Source organism: Triturus cristatus, chromosome 8 (assembly GCF_964204655.1).
Source record: "Triturus cristatus chromosome 8, aTriCri1.1, whole genome shotgun sequence".
Taxonomy (NCBI): Eukaryota; Metazoa; Chordata; class Amphibia; order Caudata; family Salamandridae; genus Triturus; species Triturus cristatus.
In genome coordinates, this window is record NC_140591.1 from 977,736,215 (window position 1) to 977,761,366 (window position 25,152).

Here is a 25,152-nt window from a genome sequence, read left to right on the forward strand (position 1 = left end):
AGTCAGGGTCACGGCAAAGTGACCAGGAGGCTCAAAGCAAAGAGCCCTTCGATGTCGGGTGCTTCAGGTGCGAAGTGCTGTAGCTTGGATCTGCAGCCACGGGCTCCGGGAGCCTTCAAGGAAGGCCAGCTTCCGGAGGGTGACTGTCCCATGTCGGATGAGGGTCGCTGCGGTGTTAGTGTCCGGATTGGATCCACTAAGCCTTGGCAACCGCAACCCACGAAGAATAAACAAATCGGCTACAGTGCAGACCCACGAGGTCTGGGAGAGGTCTCCTTTGGAGAGACTGTAGAGCAGGCCTGGAGCAACCAGGGGAACTCTTGATTGTAGAAATAGACCTCCGCTAGGGCCCACAAGTCGAGAGACAAGGGACTGTGGGAGGCGGCAATTTGGCGTGCTTAAAAAGGCACACACTGGCCACCGGAGGGGGCTAGGGCGCTGGTCTTTGGCACAATTGCTGTAGAGTGGTTGGCTCGAAAACGGGCCAAAGTACAACTTCCCCACTGGTCAGGGTCGTGTGCTACGCAAGAGGTGGCCGGTGTCCTGGGGTATTGGGGATCTCGGCACCCACGCGGTCCACGGTGCCCAAACTCGTTGAGCACACTCACTGGCCTCTGGGATGCGCTGGAAACTCACCTCAAGGGTGCTGGAAGTCGTCGAAGTCCGTAGGAGCAGCGAGGTTCCAACCGGGTCACTTGCAATGTTTCAGGTGCCTGCCAAGCAGGGGGATAACTCCTTTATCCCAGGGGAGATTTCTTCCGTCAGCTGGGCAGCAGCAAGTCGAAGGTCAAGACTGTAAAGTTCAAGATTAATCTGAGGCTCTGGGGCCACGTTATTCACCTTTATCCCCAAGATTAGGGGAGTGTCCAGAGTAGTGTCCACCAATGAGTGGTGAGGCGGGAAAGGGTGGCTACACCCTCTCCCCTTTGTGTGTTTCCTGCCTGGGCGAGGGGCAGGATGCCCCTGAACCGGTTCCAAGCGGTGTATGCAGAATTAGGTCTCTGCAGCTGCCTACGTGCAACTCTGAAAGGACATTTGGTGCACCCACCCTGTTCCAATCCACATTATCCTGTCTGGGGAGATGCTAGCACCTCCCTGCCAGAGGAGCACTATTGTCCAGCTGGCGAGGCTGGGTTTTTTCCCAGCAACAGCCAGCCAGGGTCGTGTAGGTGGCGGGCAGTAGCCATTTTGTGAAAGTTGTGCACTTTTAAATTGGTGTCTAAATTCTACCACTTTTCCCATATCGCCCCTCTAGCAGGGTGGAATCGTACCCTCATGCCCATGGCTGGACTGGGAGTATGATTCCTACATGTTTGACACCAAACACGATATGGTTCTGTGTAGCCATTCTCAAGTTATCGCGGTATCGCGATAGACTTATAATGCGGTTAAGAGTATATGGTATGGCTACACTACAAACAACCCAGTAACGATTTTACGAAGGTTGCAGAGAGGCCCTACTCATGTACGGGTCCCCCCTCAAACAGACACCTGAGGCTTGAGCCGGGTGTGACAGGAGAACGCGCGGTTAGCGAGGTATTGGAACAACTTTAACCTGCTTTTATTTTCTTTTAACTCTGACAGCTGATCTTGCGACTTTGCACATAGATTATACTGGCTTGCTAATTTGCACTTTGATTTTACCTGTTGAAGCGAGGGGGGCCGCCATCTTGGTTGTACCGGGGTCGGCGCTCTAGGCTTCCTCAACTTCCTCTATTTAAGGCCGATGCCAGCGCGAGCGCGCCCAAGGCGCGCCCAAGGCAAGCCCGTCTGCGCCCGTCCGCACCGGGCCCAGGGGCCAGCCACGCCGGCAAATTTACTTCATACTCGTCTAACTTCCTCAAAGATTTGCAACATTTACACCCCCCCACTCTCTCCCGCCAGTTCCAGACGAATCATTACAGCTGGTCTTGCACGCTCTGACTCACACTTCCCCAGTCGATGCATACCCTCCACTAAATCAGTCAGGAATGATACCCCCATTCGGGTGTTGTATCTGAACACCCGTTCCTTAATCAAACATCAAGCTGACATTTTTATCCTTCTATCTAATGAGAAACCAGATGAACTCCTGCTCACAGAAACCTGGCTGACGACAGATTCTCTCCCTGACATTCTGGCAGCCCTCCCCCCAGACTATTACATCCTCCATGCCGATCGCACTGGCAATCGCCCTGGGGGTGGGGTGGCAGCCATCATATCCAAACACCTCAACTTCTCCTCCAATTCCCCCCTTCCCCTCCCGGAAGTAGACAACCTAGTTATCAGTCTGAAAACCAATGCAGGAGCTGTAACACTTCTCCTCCTTTACCGGCCTCCACACCTCATACCGTCTTTTGCTTCCGCCCTGACTGAACAGCTCTCTGACCTACTGACATTGCATCCCAGGCTAGCTCTCTTTGGTGACCTTAATTATTGGTTCAATGATGTCAATGCCGGGCCCCACGCCACAGAACTCTTTGAAGCCCTCCACAGCCTTAACCTGACCCAACAAATCTCCTCGCCCACTCACATCAAGGGCCACATCCTGGATCAAATTTGGACCCAAAACTTAGCACTCTCCCAGCCATCTGTGTTTCCTTGCGTTTGGTCAGACCATCACCTAGTCGACACCACCCTCACTGTCACTGGCAGGACCCCCGCCCTTCTGATGGCTGGCGGCCTCTCACGTAAATGGAATTCTTATGACTCCCAAGGCTTTTTTACGACCCTAGCCAACACTCGCCCAGCTGATAATACTTCTGCCGATATTGACTCGGTGGACAGTGACATTGGCACCTGGCTAATGTCGGCTAGCGACCAATTCGCCCCCCTCACTAAGTTCCCTCGCACCAGACACCATAACTCCCATAGATGGTTCTCTGGCGAACTTAAGAAACACAAACTGATGGTGCGCCAGCTGGAACGGACATGGAGACGCAACTACTCTGAGTCAGATAGATTACTATACACCACAGCCCGCAGAGAATACAAAAACGCAATCTCCGCAGCTAAATCGGAACACTTTTCTACCAGAATCCTCTCTGCGAACAATAAATCAAAGGAGGTCTTCCGAATCATGAATGAACTTACCTCAGATGATAAAACTCTCCCGGGTCAGATCCCTACTCAAGAGACCTGTGACGCTCTTAATGCTTTCTTTATCGAGAAAATCAACAAAATCAAGCACTCCATCCCCCCCCTGCCTCCGACACTCTCCCCAGACCTCCCCTCGAACAATTGCTCGACCTTCACTCACTTCCACACCCTCAACTCTAATTCACTAGCTGAGCTTGCGACCCGGGTAAAATCTGGTTCTCCGAATGACTGGTGCCCTCCCTCGGTCCTGCGGGACATCTGCCTCAAACTACCCGATTGCATTCTACCCCTACTGAATGGCTCCCTCAGCACCAGCATTGTCCACAGCTCCTTCAAAAAGGCCATTTTGGTGCCACTCTTGAAGAAACCTGGTATGGACCCGGCGGAACTTTCTAACCACCGCCCCATATCGCTTTTACCTTATTTTTCTAAGCTAATGGAGGCCCACGTCACTCGGTGTCTCTCTAACTTCGAGACCTCCCGCCACCTGGAGCCCAATCAAGCCGGCTTTAGGCCAGCCCACTCCACCGAGGCTGTTATCCTAGCAGTACTTGACACATTGAGGAGGAACGCTGATACAGGGATCCCCCAGGCCCTCGTACTCCTGGACTTGTCCGCCGCTTTCGACACGGTGGATCACAACATCCTTCTTCACCGTGTCGAGCAGGCGGGCATCATGGGCCCTGCCCTCAAATGGACTCAGTCCTTCTTGATTGGCAGAACACAAGCCGTCCGCTTGGGCCCCTTCACAGCGTCCAAAACCCCTACAACCTGTGGAGTCCCTCAGGGCTCTGCCCTGTCACCCCTTTTATTCAACCTTTATCTTCGTCCCCTGATCCGCTCGCTTCATAGCTGGGACATCACAGTGTATAACTACGCCGATGACCTGCAGATCATCTTCCCACTCAACACCCTGGATGCGGTGAACAATTTCCAATCTGCCATGATACACATCCAGGAGTGGCTGGACTACAATCAATTAAAATTAAATCCCGGCAAAACGGAGCTGCTTCTTCCCGGTTTTAGTCCCTCCCATTGGGGCCCGCAGTTCTGGCCCAATAACTTAGGCCCCCCCCCCCCGCCCCCCCCCCCCCGGTCCCTGTGAAAACAGTAAAAAGTCTAGGTGTGACCATCGAAACCGAACTTTCCCTCAGACCACACGTGGGCGCTGTTATCTCCTCATGCATGTTCCAGTTTCGTAAAATCCGCAAAGTCAGTCACCTACTACCACAAGCTGCTCTGGTCCAGGTAGTCATCTCCCTGGTACTATCCCGCCTGGACTTCTCCAACTCCTTGTACCACGGCCTCCCGAAATCTTTGCTGCATCGCCTTCAGGTCGTACAGAACCAAGCAGCTCGTCTCATCCACTTCACCCCCAAATGGCAGTTGGCCAAACCTTTGCTACACAAACTGCACTGGCTACCTATAGAACAAAGGGCGGCCTTCAAGTTGGGCTGCCTCACATTCAAATCCCTCCACTGTTCCAGCCCTGCCTTTCTGACAACTCTCATCAATCCTCACCGTCCAACGCGTAATCTTCGCTCAGCCCTCCTCAACCTGCTTGCTGTCCCCAAAACTAAAACCAACAAATTTGGCGGCCGTCGGTTCGCCTACCTTGCCCCCAAATTCGGGAACCCTCTCCCCCTAACCATTAAATCCAGTAGCTCCCTCCTTCATTTCAGAAAACTGCTCAAAACCTTCCTCTTCCCCTTACCCGGCTAACTCCCACCCCCTTTGACCCCCAGACTCTCCTCTGTCTTTCAGCGCCAGGAAACCCTCGGTGTCAGTGCGCTCTATAAATTCCACTTAACATAACATAACACACATACCTCAGCACCCTGCCCTGTAGGATTAGCAAGGCCTGCTATAGGGGTGACCTATGAGAGTACATGTGTTGTAATGGGGTGGGATATAGGGTACCTATATCCCTGTAAGGGGTGCTAGCACCAGCTTACCCAGACTACAGTAGTGGTCTGGTGGTGTCGGTTTGTATGGCTGTCCCAGGGTGGCACAATAAGTGCTGCAGCCCTGGTAGGCCTACTGGGGGACCCATGCCCTGGGTACCTAGGGTACCATCTACAAGGGACTGGTAGGGCATGCCCAGCATCCAATTAGGTTTGTACCTAGAGTACTCACATCAGTTTTAGGGAGAAAGCAGATAGGCTGGGGTCCTGGATAGCAGGATCCCAGCCAGACTAGTCAAAAACCACTCAAATACCAGGCAAAAAGTTGGGGGCAACCATTAGTCAGATTCCACTCTCCTACACTTTTGTACCCATTTCTACCATGAACTGGAAGGAGGTTGAAAGCACAAAAAATAGCAAAAATAGGGTATGTCCCAGAAAAATGCCAAAACTGTAAAAAATGTTGGTTTTCTGACAAAATTCTGTCATTCCCTAAAAGCTGGAGAAATTGTGATTTCAGCCCCACAAACCCTTTTTTGATACCATTTGCAGAGAAAAACCCAGACGCTTTCATTTGCAGCCCGTTTATCCCATTTTTCGCAAAAAAATCAAATTTTTGCTGTATTTTAGCTAATTTCTGGGACCCTTCCAGGGGAATCCACAAACCCTGGGTACCTTTAGAATCCCCATGATGTTGGAAGAAAAGGACGCAAATTTGGCGTGGATACCTTATGTGGTCAAAAAGTTACAGGGGCCTAAGCGCGCACTACCCCAAATAGCCCAAAAAAGGCTTAGCACAGGGGGGGGGGGGGAAAGGCCTAGCAGGGGTTAAAGTTCCTTAAAATGTGTCCATAAATGTTTACTAATGCAAGCATATATTTCTAAATCAGAGTACTTGAACTACTATGTAGCAGTCGTATAGCTCTTCAATTCCTGGCTCCACAACACCCAGAAAAATGTGCTGCGTGGCTAAACACTTATTAGGGCCCAAAGGCGAGACCTATTGGCTATGCCAATGCTTGTTTTCTTTTTGTGTTGGCACTGGACCAGGGTATGGGTCTTTTTTTTCCCAGCGGTTTCCCTTGTGTACTAGTCCTCCTGGTTGATTTGGGCCCCCATGTCCTGCCATCCATGTTGCTTTGCCCTCTGCGTTACTTGCCTCCCCTTCACACTGTCCGTGTTATTTCCTCCTCCCGCTTTCCTTGTTGTTGCTTATCTCCTTCAGCTGCCTGTGTTGCTGCTCTTCCACTCATTCCATTCTGATGTCCATTTTGTTGATTGCCCCCACCTGCTGTCTGTGCTTTTGATTTACCTACCCATGTCCATTTGTTGCTCTCCTGCCACACCCCACCTTTCCTACAAAAACATATACACATTTGCAGAGGTCTCCGCCACTGTGGTGGAGCGCTCTCCACAGAAAAGATAATAAAGGCTGTTGGCTTATGAATTGCAGTTAACAGTACAGGCGTAGTTACTGTTGTGCTACTTAACATATTACAAAATATAGTTTAGCAAATTGGACTCCTTCATTCTTTCCTCCAACTAAAATTATACTCCAGAGAATTATGGAAGAAGTAGAGCTTTACTTTGTCTGTGGAAAAATATTGTGAACTGTTTCAGTGTGTCACCATCAGAGGCATAGCACATCTAAGTTTCATTTCAGGAGAAAGGCCATTTATAAAATGTTATAATGCTCGATTTAATCTTTCCATGGATGTAATTGACTAGCCTTGTCAGTCAAATCTTATGATGTTTCAATATTGTAAGTTGTGCTTGACGTTGCTGTGCAACATGAAGCTGAGAGTTCATGGAGCAAAGAACACCTGAAGGTTTCCACACTTAGGCTCAGTATAACAGAGGCTCTGCATAGTGACCAGTTTAGTATTTTCTGTTTTTGGGTCACAAAGCAGTGAACGAACACATACTGATTTGGGATGTGGTTCCTTAATTTGACATGGGCTCCCAAGTATGCAGTGTATGTAAACTGCTCAGAACCTTAATTTATATAGCTGAAGTGAGAGAATATTTTAGGAAGTAGAGAGACAACTGTGCATAAGGGAGAGAGAAGAGCAAAAAAGTTAGAGATCGTGAGAGGGTAGAGAGGTGGAAGGGGATAAATGAGTGAAAACATTTTGCTATATAGACGTAGTGCAGAGGGACATGGAGTTTACGGACCTACAGTTATTTTGTGTTGGTTAGACAGTAATTATAGATGCAAGAGAGAGAGACTGTCAACACAGAGCAATACATTTTTGCTCTTTTCAGGCCAAAACCTACCAGACAGCGCAGCTGACTGGTTACAAAGACATATTGGGGACATTGGCTTTGTGTATTGCAACTCACATTTGCTTGCTTTCTATTTGCTGGCTTTATTAGGTCTTGCCTACGCAGCGCGCATGCTCTGCATAGGAGGACCTTTAGCCGTCGTTCTGCTCTTTTCGAAGCACATACTCATGCTTGTGTTGGCATGCACCTTGCGGCAACGCGCCACAAGCATCAGTATGTGCTTCCAAAAAGAGCAGACTGCACGCACAGACGCACACACCACTCCACCACGTTACCACTAAGTGGTGTCGCAACCTCGTGACTACTTTGCACAACTGCAATATTTAGACATCTCTTTTTAAACCAAGGTGCGAGCCCTCACACCGCTGCCAGGCTCTCGTGTGCCTTTCATCAATGCCCGGCTCTCGCCCCCTCCTAACTGGTGCCCTCACATCACTGATGGGTGTTGCTCGCAGGCGCCCTCACATCACGTCCAAGACTGCGCGTGCTCTCGCATCACTCCCTATCTCGTTCATGCCCTTTCACCACGGACAGCTCTCACGCTGTCACACCTCTGCCTCTGCCTGTTTAGCACCCTCTGATGCCTGCTGCTCTCACGTGCCCTCACCTCACTGCAAGGCTCACGTGGCTCTCAATTCAACTGCCTGACTCCAGGCTCTCAGTTCAGAGGGCTTCCTTGGAAATATGAGGCATAAAGCCTTAACTGTGTGACTCTAGCAGAAATGTCATTACATCAATAGCCATAGCGGAGCCCATGTGCTTTTAGTCTTACAATGACAGAAAGTTGTTCTTTTTATGTAACTGTCGAACCCTTTGCAAGCCTCAATTACATAGTGAATCAATGACAGATTTCTCTCCTATAGGAGCAAGTAAGCAATTACACCACTGACTTTCACCAAATTCCAATTCACTTGTACTCATCCTGGATGCAAACCACATCCTTAAAGAACGAATTGGAAAGAAAACCGAGATGGCATGAAACCAGTTGTGTTTACTTAAGTAAAACCATTTCTCTCAGAAAGCAACTCCTTAACTGCTGTTCAAGCTTGCTTGCACTCGCTTCTGGATGTGGCAATAACTTTCACCATGGCTACCCAGAACCTGCACTGGCACCCCCCCCCCAAGCACATTCTGTATGCTAAAAAATCCCTCCTTCATGGCCTGAAGAAATATTTCCAACTTACTCCCATCCTGATGGAACTGGCTGCTCTTGCCGGCCCACACCATCTCCATAACTAGGTGCAGTAACGAACAGCACTCTACCTAGTTGGCTGACAAGCTCACCACTCTGGCAACAGACATTCTTCCTTTATGCACAAGCATTGGCATAGCCAATAGGTCTCGCCTTTGGGACCTCAAAAGAGTTTAGTTATCCAACACAATATCCTTGGTGCAACAACATCAACTGTTGCATGGCTAAACACTTGTAAGGTCCCAAAGGCGATACCTATTGGCTATGCCAATGCTTGTTTGTTGTAGGCTGTCTGGCATGACTTTGTTCCTTCTGTGGAGCTTAGCCTGTTTACCACCTCCTGACTGGCACCTTGAATTCTTCCACGAGCGCTCGCTTTCTGGGATCTCCTTTTAGGTTTCGCCTGCACAGCACCTGCAAAATCTATTGTGCATCTATATATTTTTTTTAAAGGTGCTTAGAACCCGCCCATTATACATTACTCACTTCTACTTACCATTGGCTGCCTTCCACATGGGTCTCCTTTACTTGCTTACTATTGGTCAGCCCGCCTCTTGGCTTGCGGCTTCCTCCTGGACTTGGAGTATTTGTCCATGCCATGGAGCTTGGACCAAGTACTGCTTCCTGGGGCCACTGTCTTCCACTGACTACATGCTTCCCAAGGTACCTTTTTTTTCTTTTACAAATGCATTCTCTAGGAATGCATGTGTCTGCAGTCCGTCCACCTAAGCCTGCTGTCTTTGCTTTAACTGGCTCACTTCTTCCACCCCTATGTTTAATGAATTTACCAACATTACAACCTACAAACATTGTTCAACAGACTAGAACACCCATTCCCTCGAAACATGGGTTGTGTGCGTGAAAATCTCTATAGCCGAAGGGCTGTGTATGTTTTATATCTCCCAATACAGCACTTTAGCAGCGTAGACAAAACATACGTAGTCGCAGTGTGAATGTTAAGTCTTAGATAAAACAGCGACCCTTTGACCGAACAAGCCTTTCCTCCAGCTCTACAGATTGGTACTGGCAAGACTTCGAGCCTGCCTTATGCAATGGGGAAAGAATAGAATCAGGCGTAGGAATGAAGAAATATAAAAACAAATTAACTTAAATTAGTGAGGATTTCTCCGTGCAGGTGTTTAGTCTACATTGGATTTCTTTCGCACTCAGCCGTGTCAGAACGCCTTATGATTGTGAATGGCTCCTAAGCTCCCCCAGATATCGTGGCTGACCTCAAAGCGTGCCCTGCTGCTTCCAGGTTGCAGGGCAGCACATCTGTGCTTACTGCAGGTTAATGTCACTGGGCAATCAGCCAAGAAATCTGTGGCAGGTTCATGTCATTACTACTAGTGGATTAACGTCACACTAATTGATCCAGAGCCTGAGCCCCAGGCCCTGCGATTCCAGAGGATTATAACCACTTAACCATTAGCACGCTTCCGGGTCTTCATTCTCCGTAATGGTTTACCTCCCAAAAAATTGATTTCAAGTTATTTATTGGATATAAAGCATTTACAAGATGACAAATATCGTTATCCTGTGGTACAATTTTTATGAACTAAACACATTCTACAAAAACAGGTCTAACTATCATCGGTGCAGTATGCAGCGAGGGATCAGGGCACAAGGGTGGTAGAGACACTCGGCAACATCATTTTTCCCAACTCGGTGGAGAGGATACCATTTATCTTCGAAGAATAAGGGCTAAAAGTAAAGGAAATAATAGCGCTATGACCTGGTCAATGCCGGCACCGGCATGTTTGTTTCCCCTTTAAACCATGTTGCACAGTATTTCGTATAGGTGAAACCTATTGGCTTTGTCAACGCTTCTTTTCTTTTTTGTGAGTCATCAATGATAGTACATGTGTTTCAGTTATTTCCCTTGTATGCTGGTTTAGGAAGCAGTAAATGTGCTGTATTTCTTTGAAAAGGTTTCCTGCCTTCAGTCTTTCTGCTCGACTGATTCATCAATCTCCCATGCCTGTGAGGAACAATGCTCTGTCCACGTGCTTGTTTATATTGGTTATTATTCTGAAGGGTGGTGAAAACATATTTTGATATGATTACAACAAATCAATACTCTGTGATGCTGATTTCCACACATTATCATTTGTGCCCTGTATAGTTTTAGCAGTAAACCTGTATGTCTATGTAAATGTAATGATAATTTCAATTGAAAATGTGTTGTCTGTAATGGCAGTGCGCTACCACACCATAAACTCTGTGCCACTTAACTCTAAGCCCAGACACTCTGTGCCCTTGCTCTGCCCTCTGTGCCCTTGCTCTGCCCTCTGCGCCCTTGCTCTGCCCTCTGCGCCCTTGCTCTGCCCTCTGCGCCCTTGCTCTGCCCTCTGCGCCCTTGCTCTGCCCTCTGCGCCCTTGCTCTGCCCTCTGCGCCCTTGCTTTGCCCTCTGCGCCCTTGCTCTGCCCTCTGCGCCCTTGCTCTCTGCCCTCTGCGCCCTTGCTCTCTGCCCTCTGCGCCCTTGCTCTCTGCCCCCGGCGCCCCTGCTCTCTGCCCCCGGCGCCCCTGCTCTCTGCCCCCGGCGCCCCTGCTCTCTGCCCCCGGCGCCCCTGCTCTCTGCCCCCGGCGCCCCTGCTCTCTGCCCCCGGCGCCCCGCCCTCTGCACTTCTGCTCTCTTGAGACACTATACCTTAGTATGGGGTTTGATCATTCCACTAAGTCGGGTAGATTTGTACTCCTGACATGCTTTCTTTAATATGAAGGAATTAGTGGTAGATAGAGTGACCGTTGTAACAATTAAAATGGTTGAATTGTTAGTGTTTGTTACCATTCTCATAATGCTCATACCAATGTTGTTTCATCTCTCATTTTTTTGTTTCGTCTGTGTATTAAAGTTTTATGTATAAAGCAAGAACAGATGCAATATTCCTTCATAAAAATTGTCCGACAGCACCAGTAGATAGGTAGCCAAGAACCAACTTACAAATCTGCCGCTCAATAGCATGGTTATGTCAGTATCAGTAGGTGCAACAGATGGCACACCCCAGCAATCACAGTACCCCCTCCCTGCATCAACAGCACTTTTTAATCTTGTTGTGATACGATAGAATTCAACTATATAATCACATTTCAACTACTTGTATATGGCTCCAATGGCTTCACTACGCCTTATAACATCAGTCTGTAAATATATGATCAAACCATCTTATGAAATACACCGAACGTAAGAACACTAACGGGAAAGGAGGATAGGAATGGAAACGGGAGCCACATCAAGGCTGGAAGGAATTCACAGATCCCAAGCGGTATGAGACTGAACCCTGTCAACTATCCTAGGGGTGCTTGCCCTGACTTTAAAGAGAATTGCTTTACAATGTGGGGTACAACGGGTGCTATCCGCAAATCATATCACAGCTCGGGTTAGAGTCTACGAATGCGTGATACATTATTAGTCCGGAGTAGGAACATCCAAAGGGTCATCTGGAGTCAAAAGCCCCTGCAGCGTACATTGCATTCCACGCCGCAGCAATGGGGAATGTACACAGTCCCAAAGTATCCTCCCGTACTAAGGACACCGTCTCTGCCTTCGCCCAATTCAGCATGGATAAAAACCAAGCCTTCAAGGGCGGGGGCTCCTCCGCCCTCCACCTGCGTGTAATTAGGCGTTTAGCCACAATGAAACCCAAATGCAGAAATCTAGTGGACGCTTTATGGTTTTTGTTTCTTGGAAACACTCCAGTGATGCAAGCCTCCCAGGTACGCAGCACCTCCCTGTCTGTGCTATTGGCCAGTGCCCAAAGTATCCCCTTCCAGTATGTACACAGATCAAGGCAGGACCAGAGTGTATGTAGTAGGTTGGCATCTACCAGCCTGCAGCGTGGAGACACCGCATCTTGCCTATTAAAATATCTGTTGATTATGTCTGGAGAGAGATAGGCCCTATGGACAATGTAAAACTGAATCGGTCTGAAACGAGCGTTCTTGGGGATCTGTCTGGGATTCTCTAGTACCATCGACCATTCCTTCTCCGAATATGGCCTCCCCCGATCTGCCTCCCATTTAACTCGCAACTGCGTTAAGTCTACCAGAGTATGCTCCCTGATCGAATCCGCAAACCACTTCACCAGGTGGCGTCCCGTGCCCATCACGTGCACATATTGCAGGAGAAAATGGGTTAGAGGCTCCTGCGCAATGTCCCCCCATTAGTGCCGCATGTCAGCCACCCAGGAGGCATGAGTCAGAAATCCGTGATAATGAGGAACGGCCGTAATGTGCCCTCTCCGTACAGATCTCCTAGTGTATTAATACCAGCTTCCATCCAGTCGGTAAGATCCACGCCCTGTGCCCGTCCCTGTACTGTTGGCATACCCAATATGGGCACAACAGGTGCGTACGGTATAACAGGTTTAAAAAGACACAGCGCCCTGCGGAAACATTTCCGCGCAGTCTGAATTAGTAAAGGAAGCGGTTCATTTGATTTATTACAAGGATGGAATATGGAGCGGATCCTGTCCTGAGAGTACCGGGGGTCACGCTCCGCAGAGTCTGCTAAATGCAAACCCTCCACCCATTTTGCCACCCACAGAATTTGAGATGCCAATAAATAATGTTCTAGGTTGGGGAGAGCCAACCCACCCCTTGATCGAGGAAGATACAGCTTCACTAACGTCACTCAGCACCGTGAGTTATTCCAGATGAAGTCCCTTACATCCTTTCCAGAGAGCGAAAAAAGGACACAGGTAAGTAAAGCGGTAGGTTAGAGAAATAATAAAGGAAACATGGCAGCATGACCATTTAAATTAAATTCCACCCTGCCTATAACCAACAAGTTAAGTGTCTTCCAAAACTCTATCTGAGACTTAATTGCTGTAACTGCCCTAGTAATGTTACCATCCATAAGATCCCTATCATTGTGGTAAATGCGGATTCCTAAATATCAGAACGCCGCCGGTTGCCAGTGTACTACTGTCTCGTCCACTTCCCAGCTTAGATTATCAGCACCAGGATGAAATGGGTATAAACAGGATTTATCTCAGTTCACTCCCAGTCCTGACAGACGCAAATGTCTTCAACGTATCCGAGATGACCCGTGGGATCTCTAGTATATCTTTAACATACAGCAGTATGTCATCCGCCTAAAACGAAATCGCTTGTTTGCCATCTCCAAGACGTATCCCCCAGTCCAGTGCCGAGTTTCGCAGTGCTATTGCAAGTGGCTCGACTACTAGAACAAAGATCTAGGGGGAAAGGGGACACCCCTGGCGAGTTCCGCGTTCTATCAATATAGGATCAGAAAAGAGAGTCCCCAACCTCACCCAGACCCCAGTAGCCTCGTATAGTAAATAGATAACACTCAAAATGTACGGTCCAAATCCAAAGCGATGGAGTACCGTGAACATAAAAGACTACTCAACCGTGTCATAAGCCCGTTCCAAGTCCAGCACAACACAACCGGCCATCAGCCAATCCTCCACAGAGCAACGCATCACTCGGAACAGCCGCCGTATATTAAGTGATGTGTTCCAGGCTGGCACAAATCCATTTTGGTCTTGGTGAACCAATTGCGGGATTAGCGGTGCTAACCGAGCTGCCAGGATGCCCGCTAAGATCTTATAGTCCCCCCGTTCAGAAGCGCCAAGGGGCGGTATGTCCCCATGGAAGTGGGGTCCCACCCGGTTTGGGAAGCGTGATCAACGTAGCCTCTGTCATTGAGGATGGGTGGGCTAAAATCTCCAGCGCCTCGGTGTATTCTTTAAGCAGGTGTGGGCTCAGAGGGTCCGTGTACGACTTTTAAAATTCATGGGGGAGACTGTCTGGGCCAGGAACCTTCCCCGAAGGTAGAGCCCTCATCATACCCCTGACCTCCTCCAACATGATCAGGGCATCTAGCTCCATCCGGCGACAGGACCGGAAATGTGAGCCCATCTAAGAACTCCTTCATCGCCGCTCCGGGGTCCGTCGACTAGACTTGTAGAGCCGCTTAAAGTGTGCAGTCAGCTCTTTATGTATTTCCAACTGCATATGCCTACGTCTCCCATCTGAAGATCGGAGAGCCGGAATCGGCCCGACTGCTCCTGCCTGATTAGCCAGGCGAGAAGAGGCCTGATCGATCCGCCCTGGCATGCACTGACGTGGAGTGTGCTGCAAAATTAAGGCAGCGCTGCTGATCAAGCAGCACCGGATGTTTCTTGCACGCCTCTTCCAAGGAAGCCAATGCCCCAGCATCGACTACCGCCCTAGACGCCAATGGCAACAGACATCTCTCTATGTCTAACAACTCCGATGTCACCTGCTGCCGCAACCCAGTCCTAAGCACTTCCCTCTCATGGTGACCTTCATGGCCTCCCATTCCATCAACGAAGAGGAGGCGGTGCCTGTATTGATCGCAAAGTACTCTCCAATAGCATCTCCTAACGTCACCCGGAAGACAGAGTCCTCCAGCATCTCCGGCTGCAGCCTCCATGTAGGGATCCCCGGGATCCCACCCTCCCAGGCCAGCACAAAAGTGTGAGGATTGTGATCTGAATGCGTGCGCCCCCAGTATTCTGACCCCAAGACATATGGAAGGAGGGAGGGGGACCCAAAGAATCTATTCAGACGGACATGTAGGTTATGAGGTAATGAAAGAAATGAATACACCATCTCTCCCGGATGTCTCCAAACATCAACCAGTCCCCAACCCTGTGCCCAGCTGTTCAGCACAGTATTGTAACAATGGGACGACCCTGTGTCCCTCAGAGCCTGGGTATATATATAATAGGCTACAATGGTTCTGTCGGGTAGAACCCAATTGCTTTGAAAAGGACAGAGAGAGCTGCTTAATACCTATTGACTGAGTATAACAAGTATGGCATTAACAAAGGTTAGTTCATTAAACATATTACAAAAACGTTGGAATGCATATCTAATGACTTAAGGACACAGATCAAAGCAAAACACCTACAAATAAATGCTTGCAAAAAGGCTCTTCTTTTTAAATCAATTAAATGCACAAGTTCAATATATACAGAAAATCGGAGGGCTGTCAATACAAGAATTACTGATAGTGATACGTGATAAGGTGGCATTGAGTGCTCTGTGATATTGGTGCAGTGTATATATACACGGTGACAATATTTACAGTAATTTACACAGGGGAATAGAATGCGGTCAGAATGAGAGTAAACAATAGCTCTGGTGAACAGCGGATTTAGCTTATTGATTTGTCAACCAGAGATTTGATTGATCTGAACCATCTGTATTAGTCGACGTTTCGACCCTGACGGAGCATTATTGGACTGCCATGGCGGGTCTTCTTCAGGACAGGAGGGGATGTGGACAACCTAAAAAATGAACGGAGGAGAATTCACAATTGTGTTCCAATGTAAGAGGCAAAATAGCTAGGTAGCTAAGGGGTCCTGTTACTCACCCAGAGAGTGGGGTGATTAGCTGAGCCGTTTCTTCCCGGTTGGAAAATGGCAAGGGATCTAAAATGAGATTAAAAAGAAGAAATGAGCTCTAGTACTACTCCAAAGGGGCGCACAGAGACATAGTGCATGGATGACGAGCTTACCTGCGTAAGTCACATAAGATCAGGGAAGTGGAGATGGCTTCATTGAGTGAAAACCCTGAGGAGAGATAACATTGAGTCCTAACTAGGCGACAACCGTGAAATTGAGGCAGCCAATAGGCACTCTTGAAAGACCCAAATTAAGGCTTACCTAACACGATGTGGTAATTTCTTTCCAAAACGTGGAGGACACACAATAAATGCGGTCCAACGTGGGGCCAGGCAACAGTCCTGTGGGAAAGTGCAATGCAGGTAACATTCCCTTTGTCTATGAATAATTACTGTGATAGGCGCCTATTGACGGTAGAGCACTTTAATTGTGCACTTGTCACCGTTTACATGAGAGCCTGGGCATGCAAAAGTGCTATAGGAAGGCACAGTGCGGTTCAAAGACTTTCTCATATCGAAAACCATTCCAGAGCGCACTTTGTTTATAAAGCAGTGCTGATAAATCAAATAGGAAGGAATCGGTTGGTTAAAACCTTCTCTATTTGCAGAATGTTTCAAGACATCACTTATGAGCTGATAAATGAAGGTATAGTGGCGCTTGGGTATTCAGGCAAGCTATGTTATGGGGAAATGATAACGCACAATGAGCCTTGTGTGTTATTCCAGGGTTGATCATTACGTAATGAAAAATAACAGAGGCGCAGTGTTGTTCAATTGTAGTCCTCATGCGTTTAACTGTGGCTCACCCAGTGGATCGAAAAACTGCAAGCGCCATCGGAAACAAACTACATTTGCGGATTAACAGGAGAGCAGTGAAAGTCAATTGTTGATCTAGCGTGATAAAAAATGGCAAATGCGCTTGATGAATGATAGCTGACGGCAGGGAGAGCAATTTCTATGGAATTTAGGCAACTCGAAGTGCGTGTCTAAATGTTTAAAATTGCCGGTTTTGGTTAGTGAAACACTCAGCTACAGTCTTGAGTGAGCAAAAGACACACAATTGATGGACGGAATGCAGAACAAATCAAAACATTCACCCCCAGTCAAGAGATCTGGGTTAAATCCATCATTCTTTTTCTCGCCATGCCACCCCAGTTAAGACCTGGCCATATGCAAATCAGTCTTGACCCTGTGCCTCATGGGAACAGTCCAGCCCGAACTGCCAAGCCACGTCCTCCCTGGACCGGAAACAAGCATCCTAGGACCGGTTTCGGGGTTGCACTCCTCTTAAGCCAGGATAGGTTGATTCCAGTGGCACAATGAGCCCAGGACCCACGTCTGGGCATACCTGACGCACTTAGGGCGAGAAAGCAAAAGACACACAATTGACGGATGAGTCTTGAGTGAAGCTGACAGCCCACTATTCAAGTACCAGGGACGGACTTAGCTACCTAGCTATCTTGCCTCTTACGTTGGAACACAATTATGAATTCTCCTCCGCTCATTTTTTAGGCTGTCCACACCCCCTCCTGTCCTGAAGAAGACCCGCCGTGACAGTCCAATAATGCTCCGTCAGGGTCGAAACGTCGACGAATACAGATGGTTTAGATCAATCAAATCTCTGGTTGTCAAATCAATAAGCTAAACCCGCTGTTCACCAGAGCTATTGTTTACTCTCATTCTGACCGCATTCGAATCCCCTGTGTAAATTACTGTAAATATTGTTAGTGTATATATTCACTGCATCAATATCGCAGAGCACTTAATGTCACCTTATCACGTATCACTTTATCAGTAATTCTTGTATTGACAGCCCTCCGCTTTTCTGTATATATTAAACTTATGCATTTAATTGATATAAAAAGAAGTGCCTTTTTGCAAGCATTTATTAGTAGGTGTTTTGCTTTAATCTGTGTCTTTAAGTCATTAGATATGCGTTCCAACGGTTTTGTAATACGTTTCATTAAGTAACCTTTGTTAATGCTATACTGGTTATACTCAGTCAATAGGTATTAAGCAGCTCTCTCTGTCCTTTTCAAAGCAATTGGGTTCTCCCTGACAGAACCATTGTATCCTATTACAGCTGTTCAGCACAGCGGAATTAGTCGTGGCGGTTGTGCACCGAAGCGGAGGAAAAGACCAGTCAGTCCCTACATCTAAAACACTGTTAAAGTCCCCACCCAGTAACCACTGGATCTCACACCATCTCCCCAGAGTAGGGGACAGCTGATTATAAAAATGCCCCTCCTCCACATTCAGTGCAAGCACATTTCCCAGCAATTTATGGCGTCCATCCAGTCTACCTTTTACGAGGTCATACCCGCCTTCTCTATCAATATGGACCTCATCCATGGTGAAAGGTGTCCCAGGGCGTACCCAGATGAGGGCTTCCCTAGCAAACAGGGAGTAGTCAGTTGCATAAATTTTACCCCTCCACCTGCGCTGCAACCTAGCAACTTCTGCGTTTGTGTGTCTCCTGCAAAAGTGCTAAGTCTACATTATGTCGTTTGAGGTAGGAGTACACTGCGTACCTACGGGAAGGCGTGCGAAGACCTTGGACATTCCATGTAAGAATCACGTGACCCATGTCACAGCTGAGAGAAAGAGACAGCAAAGGATGGCACCCTCCCCCACCACAATCTTGATAAATAACAGGGCGCAGAGGTAACCTCAACAAGCCTACCCGGCTCCATCTGAAGCTGAATCTAAACAAGTAATACTGATAGTACGAATATCTACAGTAATTCAATTAACATTTACCTTGAATTTATGTCCAGTGCGGACCCGTTTCATTTATTCTCATGGAAACCTTGTTGGAAGAATCCACGATCAAGGAGCCCCCATTCCCCGATGAGTGTAAAGGAAGTGTCCGCTTTGTCCTCCAGTCGTGCTGTGTCTGCCATCTGTTCCGCAATGCAAACCACCTCTTGCTGTCCTTTGCAAATCTAATCTGGGCCAGGCATCACCGCTGACCCTAGGAATCTCCTTCCAGTCTGTCGTCGCCGAGTTCCCCTAACACCTGCCTCCTCAGGCCATGTCACAGCAGTGCCACTGGGCCTGTGACCTGAATACTGACATGACTTCTCCAGCCAGTCCCAAGCATCCTGAGGAGTGTCGAAGAACCTGGAGTTTCCATCAGAGATGACATTAAGCCGAGCCAGGGACAGCAGCGATAAGGAGAGATTAAGCTGCCGAAGCTGACCTTTGACCGTCCTGAAGGACTCCTGCTGACGTTGAATCTTCATTGTATAGTCCCAAAAGAACAGCACCTTAGCGTTTTCATATTGGATGTCCTCCAGCTTCCTCGTCTCTCGAAGGATCACGTCCCGCTCCCTGAAGTGTAGTAGTTTGAAAATGAGCGGACGTGCTCTGGCCCCCGGGGCTAGCTTCCTACTCGGATCTCGATGTGCCCACTCTATGGTGAAGAACGGTAAGAATTCCCTGTTTGATAAGATGGTTTTCAGCCAACGCTCTAGGAAGGTGATCACGTCCTGTTCCTCTGCACCCTCCGGCAGCCCAATCAACTGGACGTTGTTCCTCCGGGAGCGGCCCTCCCCATCCTCCATGCGCTCCTCCAGATAACGGATCTGAGCTTCATGTGCATTCAGTTGTTTCTCTTGAAATTCCATTTCAGGTTTCAACTCAGCTACCGCCTGTTCTGTGGTCCGCATGAAGCAGGGTAAGGTCCAGCGCTACTTTGTCCAATTTAGCCTCCATGGATGTCCGAGAGCGCTCAATGGCCTGCAGGATAGCTTCCAGGTGGTCTTCATGATTTGTCTGCCTCACCACCTGCTGCGGAAGGTCAGCGTCCCCGGCACCCGAAGTCTGCGAGGAGGCCCTCGATCCGGTGCCCCTGGTGCGTCCCTTTCTCCTAACCCCGACCAGTCTCGTCTGCTACCACACCAGAGACTCCAGCCAACCAAGGTGTCAAGGCAGTTCTTCTCACCAGGTATGTGGGACAACTCAAAATTTATACTGCGTAAAGGCGCAATCCAGTGCTAGCTCCACTGTTGCAGTGTCGCCCACTCGCAGTTCGCCGTCACATCTGGCAGCAATGCAACCACGTGCTCAGTCCTGTCGCCCTGCGGGAGGCCACTGCTGTAGTATGACCCATCTGCCACTGTTCTTGGGCCTTCACTCGTCTCCGGTGCCGTCCAAAATCCGGTGCAAGAGGGCCCCTAATGTGCTTTTCGGTCCACCGCCACCCCCCAAGCTACGCCACAGAGTTCTCGCTGTGTCCCCGCTGCTCACCTCTACAGATGCAGTCAGGAGTCTTCTCGCCAAATCCCTCAGTCACTGGGGCACCAGGGCATCACATTGTCTCCCCGATCCAGAGTGTGCTGTCTCCTCCGCAACTAGGGCCCCCGTGGATCATAGCATCTTGGCACTACTGTCCACTACTCTGTCCACTGGCTCACTCTCACCGGGCCTTCCTCAGTTCCAGGGGCCCCACTGTTCCCAACTCGGTCACAACCAAGGCATATACATTCCACTGGAGCCTCGTGGGCCGCATACTTCACTGCTTGCAGCACCCCGGGGATCAACTTTCTTGTTTTCCGTTCTAGATCATCAAATAGAGGCACCACACATAGAGATGAAATGTTCTGGCAGCCGTGGCATAATCATAACAAATTCCATGCCTTCTTCCAAGTAGGGCTTCCACAACGTGTGTCTCCCAGTCACGCTGCAAGGCCAATACCCACTAGGGCCTCATTCTGCCGATCTGGTGCGTAATGGGCGCTCCCGGCACGATTCCCGATGTTCTGTCCGTGCTGCACTCTGCGGAGTCGGGCCCCAGACCCGCTGGATCCTAAATGCTGGGGCCGTGCCAATCTACAATGCCCTTAGGGCGAGGTGCAGCAAAGGGAGATGGCTCATCCGGTCTGCCGCGTAGACTGTTCCCTTCACAAGGCAGTTCAGAGCCTCCCAAGGGAGTCCCCTGCCTGTTCCACAATAAAACAGAGGTGCACTGCAATTGCCAGCAATCGAGGTCAATAGGGGACTTGTCTCCACTGGTTCTGCCTCTGACGGGTCCGCTGGTTCTTCCTCGCCATGTCTACCACCAGATTGGACCCAGCCCAACCGCAGCCACTTCACTGTTCCCAGCGCCTCAGGGGTTAATCCACTGTCCACCGTCCCATTCTACCGGCCAGTGGGGGCACAACACAGGGCAGATCAAGCATCCAGAGCCCAGTCGCAGGCATGGCTCCCGATCGGTCGAGGCCCATAGGAGGCTTGTCTCTGCTGGCGCTGGTTCTTCCTCGTCATGTCTTTCACCAGACCGGACCCAGTCCAACCGCAGCCAGCGTGAGTGCCGCTCACCCCTCCCGGCGCCTCCGGGGTTAATCCATTTTCCACCCTCCCACTCCACTGGCCAGTGGGGGCACAACACAGGGCAGATCAAGCATCCAGAGCCCAGTCGAAGACTCCACTCCCGATCGATCGCAGCTGCGGCCTCCCGGCCACTCACCACACTCCGCTAGATTCAGCTGCAGACTCTCAGCCGTGTCCCTTTTCGTCCTCTGTTGGCCCCAATGGGCATCACTGGGGCATGAGGTACAATCCAATAGCAAAGGATAATTGTGATGCAGGAGAAATTTACCGGATTACAGGGGTAGACGACCGAGCGCTCTTAAAACGCATCTGCCATGCTGCTGCAGGCCACGCCCCCGTGTTTCATCTGCCTCATATTGCAGTTCACATGTTATTTACAAGGATTAGAGCTTTTCAATGAACATTTGAAAATGCATTATTTATTTTATTTGTTACACCTTTGGCATGCAAAAGTGACAAATGAAAGGGTTAGATCTGTTTCCACAAATTCCTTGGCAATCAGAGTGGCTATGTTCGAGGTTGCCAGTAACATCTAGAACTCTGAAAGGTTAGGGGTTTAGAAGTGTTGCCAACATTTACTGAAGATATTGGTATACATGGTCTGTTTATTGTGAAGTTTTGTTGTCCTAATTCACAGTCCTACTAAATTCACAGGAACCGTATAACCATTCCTCTCCTTGCTGCTCTGCGCCCCACCGTGCTGCTCTGCGCCTTGCCTCTCTGCGCCCCTGCTCACCGCTCTGCGCCCCGCCGCGCCACTCTTAACCACTAACTTTTAGCCATGCTGAACAGCAACACATTGGCAAGGCCAATAGCTCCTGCATAAGTGTGTTGCTCTTGCTTCTGATGTAACAAAGACTTACGTTAATTACTTCATCAGTTAATCGAAGTAAGTGATCGAGCTGTATGTAATATTGCAATATCTGTATGGCAATTAATATCTAGTTTTTTTATTTCCTTACACCATCAGAACTGTGGATCCTGGCTCATGTGCTGAAAAATGTCCAGATCACGATCACGATCCAGGACCAGGTCTAGATCCAGATCCAGGACAAGGTCCCGGTCACGATCCAGGTCACGACCAAGGTCCCGGTCCCGGTCCAGGTCACGGTCACTAACCCTTTCCCATTCCCGATCCAGATCACGATCCAGATCACCAAGGTGGAAACATAGGTAAAAATGTAATTCTTTGTATGGATAGTTTGATTGCTGATGCAAAAATTGATATACAAAGGCAAGCTACTTGATTTGACATTCAGAGTGAAAGAAAATGACATGCATTACATTACAATGCAAGACATTAGAGGAGTTAAACCCTACTGTAACTAGCATTTGCTAAGCTGGTAGGTCTGGGTTAATGCGTGCAGCATAAGCCCAATAAAGCCAGTAGGAATTGAAGGAGGGTTATAGTTGTAAATTAGGTCCTTGTGCAGTGCAGTACAAGACCTCGAGTGGGCACAGAAGTATACACTCAATTGGAATATCGGGGAGAAGAATACTCCACTCTGCTGAGCCAAAACGTGATTGAGAGGCTGGCCAAAGAAAGCAACAGGTTGAAAGGTACCGTGCTGTCGAACAGACCTTAAAGTCATTCTTTTTTTTTTTATTAAACAATGTTATTTTGCATTTTCAAGTGAAACAAGAAAACATGTCACTTCAGTCATGGTTTTGGAAGAGAATGAATCAGTCTTGTACAGCGGGAAAACGCCTCATACATACTGGCATATAGAACTCCACTCCATTAGGACCTACCTAAAAGCCATTCTAGCTGGTTGGTATAGTACTGACTGATATGACGGGCAGTGTGAATTGCTTGCAACCTACAGCTGTCAGCATTGAACAGATGTAGTACGTCCATACAGACACAGACTGAATCGAGACAGAAAGGAACTTTTGCTAGAAATAGGCAATTCACAGTGTTTCTGTGTAAAAGATTTGCCATCGGAAACCTATCAGTACATAAACATGCTAATTACATCCCTAGTACTTTGCCTGTTTTTCCCCTAGCTGTATATATTTATTCCATAGCTTCCACAGTACAACTGAGTTAGTGATTTCCAGTTTGCCTTTGTTTTTTGTGTCAGGGCAAGAATTAACCACATCATAGTTATGACGGCTTTAGCTAATGTTTAGGTTTTTCTTAAATCTTCTTGAGATGCTTTTTATAATACTTTAATTGAGACAAATATATCTTCTGTCTAGAGCGTGTGTGTTATTCGTAACGAAATCCTCTCTTAAGCTGTCACTGTAGCCTTTTTGAATTGCCTCTGTGACAAATTGGATTATTTTGTTGCTTTGTTCGCTATTGGGTTAATCTCTGATTGCGCCTCTAGGTATTGTGTTGGTGTTCTGTCTGTGTACAGAAGAGAGTAAATACCATGGATTGAGAATCCTGTAACAAGAAGTAGTTGTGATTTTTTTCCATTAGTACAACCTTTATTTCTGTCAGCAGCCATTTTATTGATTGAGTGATTCCATTGTTACCTTTTTCTGGCGGAATAGAGAGTGCATTATATATCCTATATTGCAGTGTTATAATGTTACTTTATTGTGTCTCCTTATGTATTAGTCTTCCACCATAAATGTATGCAGGCCACTGTTGTGGGCTCTCACAGTTGGTCGTAGATTGTCTCCTCTGCATAGCCTTTAGTTTGACCCCTTCTGGTGTTTCCTTGCTTGTGTTTTGAACTATACCTGTGCACGCTACAAATGTCTGTTTTCTAGTAATCTGTTTTCTGAAGTGGCTGTTTTCTCAAATGGCTGTTTTTTCTGTTTTGCTGCTTCTATTCTCTCTTCACTACTCTTTTAATTGCAGGGCTATCTGTTAGTCTATTCTCTGTTTGTCTTATTGATTTCTAGGAGTAGCCAGGGATTCGGAGTCTGCATACGCTTTGTGTATGGAGTGTGAGACTTTACAAGAAATGTTGTTTCACTTTATGTATAGTTTTATTTGGTTTCAATATTAAAAGCATAACAACGGACTTAACATAAACTAAGAAATACTGATAAGAAAGACCTGTTTTCTTGTTATATTTATACATTTTTAAGTTTAGTGTCTGGCTCTTCATAAACACCAGAAATATTAGAAAGCCTCAGAAATTGCATCCTTAGACAATGCAATAAAAGTCAACCAATAATACCTTTTTTCTCGCGCGGTTCTGGAAAAATTAGTCAAACTGAGACCCCCTCCTGAGTAATCTTAACAGTGCACACCGACTGGTAAAAACAGCAGTTGATCCAATCCTAATAGTAATGTTCGACTATGATGAATTATAAGACATTCATGTAGGTCAAAGTTGACCCTTCCACTGATCTGAGTTATTCAATATCTTTTAAACACCGGGCTTGTTAGACTAACCGTTGTTTTTATTCACAAGAGTGGAAGCTGTTACTCATCCCACATTGGTTGCATGGTGTTTAGAACTCTCCAGTTTCTTTTTTAGTTCGAGCCTAGCGCAGCGCGCATGCGCTACTCTATGGGGAGGCTTCTTGTAAGCACTCCAAACTTCCCACAGACTTCTCCGTGGGATTTGGTTAACTCCCACAGATTTCATTGGCCATAGCGTGTGTCTTTCAAAGAAGAAAGCACACAAATGGCAGAACGCCTGTGTTTGTCCCACCTTTTGTTGAAATGTTCCCTCCCATGGCCTTTGGGTCTCGAGCGAGCAGCGACGCGCATTGTCGCAGTTGCATTCCTTACATTCTTTGCAGTACGCATGCACCACTCGCGGTCTTCTAATACCGGGCGGTACAAAATGCTTTTCTCCTGGCTGCCGTTGAAAGTATCTGCTGTTGCAGGCAGGAATCACTTTTTTAATATTTGTTTAACCAGTTGCAGGCAGGAAACGCTTTTTTAATTAAAAATGTTTTGGTGTAAATTTTTCTTGGGGCGGCACGTCTATGCATCCTAAGTTGCCATAGTCTTTGACTGGCTTCTGTTAACCACTCAGCGCATTTT

General features: G+C 48.0%; 1 protein-coding gene across 7 annotated transcripts in view; it reads left to right on the forward strand.

Moving 5' to 3' along the window:
* Positions 1-25,152, forward strand: part of BCLAF3 (BCLAF1 and THRAP3 family member 3) — a 604,159-nt gene that overhangs the window by 47,366 nt on the left and 531,641 nt on the right. For all 7 annotated transcript variants that reach the window (XM_085622512.1, XM_085622513.1, XM_085622514.1 and 4 more), the window contains exon 2: positions 22,165-22,367. In XM_085622512.1, the coding sequence (XP_085478638.1) occupies positions 22,195-22,367 (173 nt within the window). In that variant the 5' untranslated portion in view covers positions 22,165-22,194. The remainder of the gene's footprint in view (positions 1-22,164; positions 22,368-25,152) is intronic.